The following is a 10,631-nucleotide window of genomic DNA, read 5'->3' as shown; positions in this document are numbered from 1 at the left end:
GATTTTGTCATCAATTTAAGAATTGTAATTCTTTTGTGTTGGTGGCTTTATTATTATAAAATGAAACATTTTTTTAGGTGCCCTGTTGGAGATGGCTACAAAGAAGCAAAGAAAAACTGAAGACGAAAACCGTGAATTTAGAGTTGAATTTAAAGTTGACTGTACCTACCTATATAGTTTAAGTTTAAAAAACTTGGCTCTCAAAAGAAATTTCAATCGTTGTACTGTTGATATTTGGCTCTGTTGACTAATGAGTTTGCCGACCACTGACATAGAACATCTGCAGCAACAAACTTACCATGTATGTTAAGTACTTTTAGAGGCTTGGCTAATTCCGTCATGCCTCACCCTTCTGTTTATGTCAGTCTCTAATGGGCGTCCAAGACTTTCAGATCATTTATTATCACCAAACTCTCTTTCCCATATGACTCTGGACTTACTCTAGAAGTTCCCTACCTTCACTCCCAAATCCTTACACCATGTCCTTGCTCCTCAACTCCCTATTTGTGATCAACTCATGTACATCTTCAACCCCTTTTCTGAACCTTCTCTCCATCTGCTTTAACTAAAACTAAGCTGTTCCTTGAAGATACTACTTCCCTCACAGCCTGGCAGCTAGAGGGCATCTCTCCCTCATATCCCAGGTTTCTCAAGGCTAGCAGGTGGGGTAGATGTCCGCCTTGCCAAGCATTACCACTTCCAACCCAAACTCTCCCTTTGTTTTATAAAAGTCCCTGTTCACAACCCTCTCTGCTGCTGTTATTCACTGAACTGGGATTTTCCATCATTCATTGAAAAGTTAGTTCCTATCTCAAAGTCTCTCTCCACTCCCAACTTCTGTCATCATTCTTGGCAACTTCAATATCCAGGAGGGCACATCCAACATCCTGGTCTCAGTTTCCTGACCTCTCCAGGAAATTCCACCTCATTCACCCATATTTGTGCCACACTCTGGACCTCTATCACCACCAAGAGCTGCCCTGCCTACCAAATTTTGAATGATAGCACTGATTTTCCATCACAAACCTGTGCCTTTTAGTTTTAGTTTACTTGTACCTGACTATGATAATTCATTGACCTCTTCATCATTGCTTATTTCTATCCTGCACCCTCTCATGTCTTCATTTCCTTTCTTGCCAGGCTTAGACTGTAGTCTAGGTTCCCTTGTACCATTTCTCTAATCTCTCTCTCCCCTCCTTTCTTCCCTCCCTGCATCTCTCTCTCTCTCTCTCTCTCTCTCACTCACTCTCACTCTCTCTTTCTCTCTCTCTCTCTCTAATATTCACCTAGATCAGCGGTTCTCAACCTGTGGGTCGCGACCCCTTTGGCGGTCAAACGACCCTTTCACAGGGGTCGCCTAAGATCATCCTGCATATCAGATATTTACATTATGATTCATAACAGTAGCAACATTACAGTTATGAAGTAGCAACGAAAATAATTTTATGGTTGGGTCACAACATGAGGAACTGTATTTAAAGGGCCAGAAGGTTGAGAACCACTGACCTAGATAAACTCTGGGAGATCTCAACTACTTAATTCTCCATGTCTGACTGTGGTTGAAAAACTAACTGTGGTTAAAGAAAAAACAAAAAGAACAAAAGGAAATCACAATCATACAGATCGGTTTCACTCTTAATTTCTTACCTTAACCTCAAATAAGCCTCTCAATACTGCCATTTTTTTTCTTAAAGTTGATTTTCCTACTCAAAGTCAGCCTTTGACAACGTCACCCCCTTTTCTCAGGAGTAGCCCATGTCTTCATTGAGGAAATAGAAACCATCAAAGGGGAACTGCATCTGCCTATCATTAAACCTACAAACCCATGGACCCATCTCCTCTGCATTCTCTCTTGCCACAGTGAAGGGCGCATGCTCTTTATTATAAAAACCAAGACCTCAAAGCATGCTTCAGAGCCCATCTTCCCTCATCTTTTCAAGGGCTGACTCCTTGGTTCCCTTTCTCTCTTATATCATCAGTTTCTCCCTAAGGGATCATTCTCATCAGCATAAAAATGCTCTAGTTATTTGCCACCCTCAACAAACAAATGAAAAATCTCTCTTGACAGCTCCCCATCACAGTTAAAACCTCTCCAGTGGTTCTCAAAGTGTGGTTTCTACACCACCAGATTTGGTACCACGTAGCAACTTAAAAAAATGTAAATTTTCGGGTACCACCCCAGACCCACTGAATCAGAAAGTCTGAAGTGGTCCAATAATCTGCACTTTATCAATCCCTCCACATAATTTTCTAGAAGATTTTTTAATTGATTTTTAGAGAGAGGAAATGAGAGGGAGAGAGAGAGAAACGTCCATGTGAGAGCAGAACACTGATCAGCTGTCTCCTGCAGGGGATTGAGTCTACAACCCCGGCATGTGCCCTGACCAGGAATGGAACCAGCAACCTTTCAGTGCATGGGACGACGCCCAACTAACAAGTCACACCAGCCAGGGCCCTCTATGTGACTTTAACACACACTGGAATTTGAGAACCACTAACCCATGGACCAGCAGCACTGAATTATCTGGATGCTCTTAGAATGCAGAATCTCAGGCCCTGGAAAAGAATCTACATTTTGACAAGATTTCCAGGTAATTATCTGCATCTAAGGTTTGAGAAGCACAGATATCTACACGACATTTCCTCAGCTCCCATCTTTCCTCAAGCTACTACACTGCTCTTCTCGGTGTCCTCGATGACCTCTTGTTACCAAATCCAATGGCCACTTTTCTGGATCAGCAATGGACACAGTTACCATTTTCCCTTTCTCTAAACACCGTCCACCCTGGAGTCCATATCAGCACATTCGACTGGTTTTCTATGTCCTCTGCGGCAGCACCGTTTCTGTCTCCACTAGTCAAGCTCTGCACGTTGGAGTTCTTCGGGGCACGGTACTGGGCCCTCTTCTCTTCTCTCTCTCTCATTCTCATTCTCAATGATCTCATCTCTACCATGACTTTAAATTAAATGTCATCTATATATTGAAAACTCGCAAATCTACATCTCTCACTGAAATCTCCTCTGCGCTTGGCTACCTACCTGACATCTCCATATAAAAACACATAAGCATCTAAATTTAGCAAGTTCAAAACACCCAAAACTACTTCTCCCTGTCTCCTTTATCTCAGCAAATGGTTTTCATCCAGTTGCTGGAGCCAGACATTTGAATGCCACCCTTGATTTCTCCCTTTCCTTGTCTCCTACCTCCAACCCATACAAATCAGCAAATCTCATGGTTTCCATCTCCAAACACATCTCTAATTCAACTTCTCTCTCTCTTTTTTTGTTAATCCCCACTAGAGGATATTTTTTCCATTGATTTTTAGAGAGAATGGAAGGAAGGGAGGGAGCAGGGAGAAGGAGATGGAGAGAGTGAGGGAGGAGAGAGGCACAGAGAGAAAAGCATTGATGTGAAAGGGACACATCAATTGGCTGCTTCCCATAAGTGCCCTGAATGGGACCGGAAATCTAACCTGAGACCCTTTGGTGCTTGTGCCAACACTCTAACCACTGAGCACACTGGCCAGGGCTAATTCAACTTCTCTTCATTTTACTGCTTCCTCATCAGCCCAAGTCATCCTCATCACCAGACTGCTCATTATACTGGTCTCCCCACCTCCTCTATTTTGCTACCTTCTAATATACTCTCCACAAGCATACAATACAATCTTTAAAAAATATAACTTGGATGACACCACTCCCCTGCTTCAAATCCTTCAAAGAATTTCCTTGGCATAGAAAATAAAAAGCAAATATCCTATCAGCCTACAAGGTTCAGGTGATCTGACCACCGGAGGCCATCCCACACTGCTCCTGTGCTGGTCCTCCTTCCCCTCAGACATGTTGTGCTCTGAACATGCTGGCTCCTGTCAGTTCCTTCAGCTCTTCAGGCAGGCAGTTCCTGGTCCCTGAAATGCTCTTCTCCCCGCATCTCTACACCTCCACTCCCCCCACGGCTGAATCCTATCCTGGAAGCACAGGCTTAAATAGCCATCCCTTCAGAGATGTCTCTAATGGGTCCCAAGGAGCCATTCCCTGTCACAACACCCTCATTGCTTCCTACCTTATCCCACATAAAGGGAGGGCGGGTTCTCTTCTCTCCTACTCCCCTTGTTCCTACAAACCCATAAAAGATTAACTTCTTTTTGGAAGTACCAAGTAAATTTACACTCTCTCTAAATTCCTCACTGGCTCTGGTGAGATTGAAAGCAATGGTCATTGCTCCTGTCTGGCCCATGCCCTTCGACTCTGTTTCTCCTCTACTCCACTGTAAGCCTGCTGGGGATTCTTGGAGCAAGACTCATCGGGTTTCTAGCTGACCTGCCTGTGACTCAGTGTGCGGGTTAAATTCAGTGGGGAAAAATAAGAAGCCCACCTGAGCTGCTCCTCCAAGCATTAAAAGGCATTCTCTATGCCAGCTTCACAGTAATAGAATACATATTTCAATCTCTATTTGACTCCTGTATCTGTTAATTAAAAGGCAGGCTAGGATTAATCAGTACCTACAGACCCCAATAATTACAGTTTATTACTATATGTTTAATTTACAACCCAGCAGAGTGGTTAAATGAGAGCTGCAGCTTTAGTATTGGATGATTGGAGTAGCTGTCTAATCTTGAGAAAGTTAATTAAATTCTCTCAGCCTCACATATAAAAGGAGGATAATGTTTATATCTAATCTGTAGGGTGTTTGTTAGGACTAAATGTGATAAAGCCCAGTATTAGATATTACTAACGTCCGCCTGTTCCACTCATTCTAAACATCTCGAGGGCAAAAAGTGTCATCTGTTTTATTCACTATTGTACTATGTAAAACTCAGAATAATGCCTGGCATATGTTACAATCTCAATAAATGCTTAACAAAGTATAAGAGAGTATTTTACAATAATCGTTATCTGAAATATTAAAGAAAAACTTTTAACTGCTCATTTGGTTCTCAATTTTGATAAAATTTAATAGCATCTAATAAGAAACTGATACTAATGTTAAAAACTTACATTTATTGCCCTGCCCGCTGTGGCTCAGTGGTTAAAGCATTGGCCTGAGCATTGAAGGATCTCGGGTTCAATTTCCAGTCAAGGGCATGTACCTGGGTTGCAGGTTCGAGCCCTGGCCCCTGTTGAGGCACAGGTAGGAGGCAGCCAATTGATGTGTCTCTCTCATATCGATGTTTCTCTCTCTCTCCCCGGCTCCTCACCACCCTTCCACTCTGAAAAAGAATGGAAAAAATATCCTCAAGTGAGGATAAAATTTTTTTTTTAAACTACATTTATTGACAGTCACTGTTTTCGGATCTTTACATGAATGAACGTCTTTAATGATCACAACTTTATGAGAAGGCACTATTATTATTCACATTCACACATGAGAGAACTGAGGCAGACAGAGGTTAAGTAATATATTCAGGGAATAGACAGAAATTGGGAGAGCTGCAATTCAAACCCAAGTGGTGTGTTTTTTGTTAATCTTCACCTGAGGATATTTTTTCCACTGCTTTTCAGAGAGAGTGGAAGGAGGGGGGGGGGCGCGGAGAGAGAAAGAAACATTGATGTGAGAGAGACACAGTGACTGGTTGCCTCCAGAATGCAACCTGACTGGGGCCAGGATCAAACTCGAGACTCATTGGTGCATACGGAGACACTCTAACCACTGTGCAAACTGGCCAGTGTGAGCTTTACCTTTTAATAAGAGCATTAGTAAAGTCAGAAGCAAAAGTCATCTGTGTTGTTCTATTACCCTAAAACAAAAGAGACACTAAAACTGCTATTAACAATTATTTTCCCTTCAAATGATACTTATATGGCTATACTCCTAATATATAGGGGTGGGCAAAAGTTGACTTACAGTTGTAAAACAAATAAATAATACAAGAATAAACTGTTTCATGTACTCACAACTGTAAACTTACTTTTGCCCATGCCTGCATAATTAACACTGTTTCTTCCATAACTGCATGATTTCCTCAGAACAGACGACTAATTTTTATTTCAAAGGACACACATTCCCAATGTTTAAAAATATATATATTTTTATTGATTTCAGAGAGGAAGGGAGAGGGAGAGAGAGATAGAAATATCAATGATAGAAATATCAAGAATCACGAGAGGGAGAGAGAGATAGAAGTATCAATGATAGAAATATCAAGAATCATTGATAGCTGACTCCTGCACATCCCCTACTGGGAATTGAGCCTATAACCTGGGCATGTGCCCTTGACTGGAGTCAAACCCAGGACCCTTCTGTCTGCAGGCCGATGCTCTATCCACTGAGCCAAACCAGCGAGGTCCACTCCCACTTTTTAAAACACACTTTACTCACAAAAGAGAACAAGTAAGAATTGTTTCGAGAAACTGCTCTCTGCTTAATAGTAATCATTATAGCAAAAGCTGCTGAAGCAAGGAATATGCAATCCATTCCCACCCCCACCTCTTTAAGCAATTAATTGTTCTGACCCAGCCTCCTGTTTCTACCACTGATCAATGCAGTATTTGGAGAGGGAAGAAATCATGTAACTCATCCTAAATTGAACATTGTAATTAACAAAAGCAGAAATGCCTACTAGTACTAACAACTCACCCAAGGTCATATAAGTAGTATGCGGTGAGATTCAAACCCAAATCTGTCTAATTTCAATGCTCACTCTTTTTCCAGGATGCCAAGCTGCCAGAATAAGGACAACCCTAGGACCAGCTTTTGACTTCACCTTTATTATATGATTCACTTACTAGTATTAGCAGTTGAGAAGATTCCTCAAATCACATTTTAAAAACTACAACTACAAATAAAACTTTGTTTTCATTAACAATATAATAAAATGGAATTATTGTTATGATGATCAGATTCTCCAAACTAAAATTCAGAACACATTGCTTAATAAGTTTTCCCCTGAATATAAATTCAAATGAATTCTCCCAAAGTTATAGTTAATTCACATTTTATAAAATCACTGAAGTTAAACAAAATAAAGGAATAAATATAAAACTCATTAAAAGCAGTTATTACAACATTAGGATGTCACTGTCACTCATTTACTGCTTCTCATAAATGCAGTACCTCGTACACAATAATAGTCATTAAGGAAATTGAATGTTTTGTTATACATTCATACTTGCCTCCCCCGCAACTGCCCAGAAAATAAAAAAGGCTTACTACATACTAATATAATTTTGTTTAACTTCTAAATTTATTTATATATCCCACCCTGCTTTATTCCATAATGAATTTAAAGCAGCCTGGAAATATATACCCACAACTGTGATTAAGAGAAAATAAGATAAATAAGAGATTCAATACGGGTGAGGTCAGCATAAATGTTTATCAGGAGGACCTTTCTAAATATGGTTCGAGATGGGCCTCAAATTTGGCTCGGAGTCCACGAAAGCCATGACACAAAAACAACCAGTTAAGACATGTGTCACAAGAACCATATAATAAAAACAAACCAGGTGCTCGGGAGAACTGAAGAGAGGCATAATTATTCCTGTAATAAAACTAGAGAAGTTCCTACCCCTGTGTATGTTTATAATGTGGCAAAGATGTCCTATCAACAGCTTTATACAAATATAATAGTGTGTTTCAGGTGGTTCTTTCCTCAGAGCATCTTCACAAAGCCAAAATGCAGTTCATTGTTAGCAAAGGAGGAAGGAAAGTATAAAATAGCATGGTATGCTGCTCCGACAGACTTAATCCGAGAGGAAATCTTCAGTATGTTTAGAAAAAGAGATTAATAAACTCCATATTCCTTAGACAATCTTCCGAAGATGATGATCCCCATCAACTGAGCTTTTGATAGGTATAGAGACTTTGTGTTTGTTCCATGACTGGCACCTGGCTTGCAGATGTGTTGCAGGATAAAGGCAGAGCAATATGCTTTGTCAGCTGAGCTGGTAGGTAGAGGAAGGGAGACAACCTCTTAAAAAGGTGATGTGCTGCCTAACCCGGACAAATGCCACGTCCACAAAGCATGAGGACAAAGAGTGCACCAGGATTGTCCTCAGAAAACAATTTGGATTTTTCCCAACAGAATGAAAAATAATCAATCACCTGGCAAGTGTCTCTGAATAATTTGTTCATAAGTAATTTTACAATTTCTTTCAATGGTCATAGGTGACTTTTCTAATCTCCATGTGGTGTTAATAAGGAAAAATGAGCCCTCAATAATGGTTAACAAGATAAACACAATTTTATTTTTGGAAATCAATGGAAAGATTTATTCTTCCACAGATTATACAATTTGAGGCTTTTTTCCCAACTGAATTCCAGTTACTAATTGCCTTCAAAATGTGCCTCCTAAATAACTAAGTAATTCAGACTTGATACCTTCCCTTTACCTAGTAATACTTGATATAAATTATAATAAATACCATACTGGAAATACTTTTCGGTACATATATCCCTCTACTACACAAACCTACTTTTTCTCTTCTAAATTCAGACACAGATGCAAGTATCATGTAGTTTTGATGCTTATGCTCTGCCCTAGAAATAACATGAAAATAAAGGCAACTTTATACAAAAACTAGAGCTCAAGTTTTGATTTAGGAACCTCAAAAAATATTTTTCAGCCCAGCCAGCGTGGCCCTGTGATTGGGCATTGACCTATGAACCAGGAAGTCACGGTTTGATTCCTGGTCAGGACACATGTCCAGGTTGCGGGCTCAACCCCCATTGGGGGTGTGCAGGAAGCAGCGGATCAATGATTCTCTCTCATCATTGATGTTTCTATCTCTCTCTCCCTTCCTCTCTGAAATCAATAAAAATATATTTTGAAAAACATGTATTCTTCAGAGTAGAAAGGGATTTAAAATTGACTTTATAAACTCATAACATTTAAAACATTGTGAGCTTTCTTTTAATATCACCACTAGTTTTCAAATATCTTGTTTTAATGTCTACATAATACTTTGAGATTTTTCAAAAATCAAAAAATTATTTACTATTTGCACTATACGTGGTATTTTAAAATGGAATTTAGTCTCTTATAGTATCACTTTCTTATCGATGGGAAGAACTTAAAATGGTATTAATACAAGTATGTGCAATGCAACCAATTTCCAGCTTTTCAGTTTCTAAAACTTCCCTCAAGTAGTGATTCTCAACAGAGACCAACTGTACCCTGCCCCCAGGGGACATCTAACAATGTCAGACATTTTTAGCTGTCACAACTGGTGTGTGTGTGTGGGGATGGAGGCACTGGGGGCTGCTACTGACAACTAGTGGGTAGAGGCCAGGGATATCACTAAACATCCTTCACAACAAAGAATCACCTGGCCTAAATGTCAATAGTACTGAGGTTGAGCAACTGCCTTAGAGCAACTGATCTCAGAGAAAGCGCAAGGTAGGGGCCACAATGTCTTTTATAACTTACCCTCAGAAGTCACATCCCATCATTTCTGCCACATTCTATACATTAGAAAAGTGGATTCCTACGTACAGTCAGTACTCAAGGGGAGGAGAATTAAGCTCCACTTCTTGAAGGGAGGAGTATCAAGTAATTTATGGCCATATTTTTAAATCATAACACTTAGCAACTTGGTTTTTTTTCTTTTTTAAATTAAATATATTGGAGTGACATTGGTTAATAAAATTATATTTCGGGTGTACAATTCTATAATACATCATCTGTATATTATATTGTATGTTCACCTCCCCAAAGCAACTTGATTTTTTAAAATCAAAATACTGGAATTTTCAAGATAGCTCATTTATGTTTGGGAATGCTAGATAAAATCTTTTTAGTGCTCTAGAAAAATCACTGAAATTCCATTTAACGAAGCTACTTTTGCACCCTAGAGAAAGGTCTCTGTTTGCAGTATTTTGAGGACCTGACCTAAAAAAAATTCTATTAAGCACAAACACATGCAGTCTGATACAGAGAAAAGTAAACTAGGAGTGAAAAGATTTGTGTTCTGGTTTCAGTTCTGGCACTTCCCAGCAAGTGATCTTGGCCAAAGTTTCTATGAACCTGTTTCCAAATCAATAAAATGGTGGTGTTGCCTTGACCAAAGTCATTCAGTGGTCAGAGCATTAGCCTCGGATCAAAGGGTCTCAGGTTCAATTCCTGGTCAAGGGCACATACCGGGGTTGCAGGATTGATCTCTGGCCCTGGTCAGAGCACCTGCGGGAGGCAATCGATTGATGTGTCTCTCTTCACATCAATGTTTCTCTTTCTCTCTCTGTCTCCTGCTCTCACTAAAGATCAATGGATGAATATCCTCAAGTGATGATTAACCAAAAATAGAATAAGATAAAGTAAAATCGATATCCTATATAATAAAAGCCTAATATGCAAATCAACCGAACAGCGGAATGACCAGTCGCTATGACGCACACTGACCACCAGGGGACAGACGCTCCGTGCAGGAGCTGCTCCCAGCCCGCTGGCCTCAGGCCAACCAAGGTGGGTGCCAGTGGGGGGGCCCTGGTTGCCATGCAGATTGGCCCTGATTGCCGGCCAGGCCTAGGGACCCTACCCGTGCATGAATTTTGTGAACCAGGCTTCTAATAGAAATATAAAACTCTCAGAGACTACCAATGGAACACATCTTCACTAATTAAAATTAGTCACCAAATGTCAAAAGTGTCTCAGTAAGCTTAACAGAAATGGGCAAAAATAAAATTACTCCATTCT

General features: G+C 40.1%; 1 protein-coding gene across 1 annotated transcript in view; it reads right to left on the bottom strand.

The window, feature by feature from the left end:
* MAPK14 (mitogen-activated protein kinase 14) overlaps nt 1–10,631 on the bottom strand; it is a 78,551-nt gene that overhangs the window by 45,475 nt on the left and 22,445 nt on the right. The window contains exon 2 of the mRNA XM_015560843.1: nt 5,680–5,738. Within this exon, the coding sequence (XP_015416329.1) occupies nt 5,680–5,738 (59 nt within the window). The remainder of the gene's footprint in view (nt 1–5,679; nt 5,739–10,631) is intronic.

Source organism: Myotis davidii, unplaced genomic scaffold (genome assembly GCF_000327345.1).
Source record: "Myotis davidii unplaced genomic scaffold, ASM32734v1 scaffold1036, whole genome shotgun sequence".
Classification (NCBI taxonomy): domain Eukaryota; kingdom Metazoa; phylum Chordata; class Mammalia; order Chiroptera; family Vespertilionidae; genus Myotis; species Myotis davidii.
The sequence above is the reverse complement of the archived record's forward strand: the minus strand, read 5'-3'. Positions and strand labels throughout refer to the sequence as shown.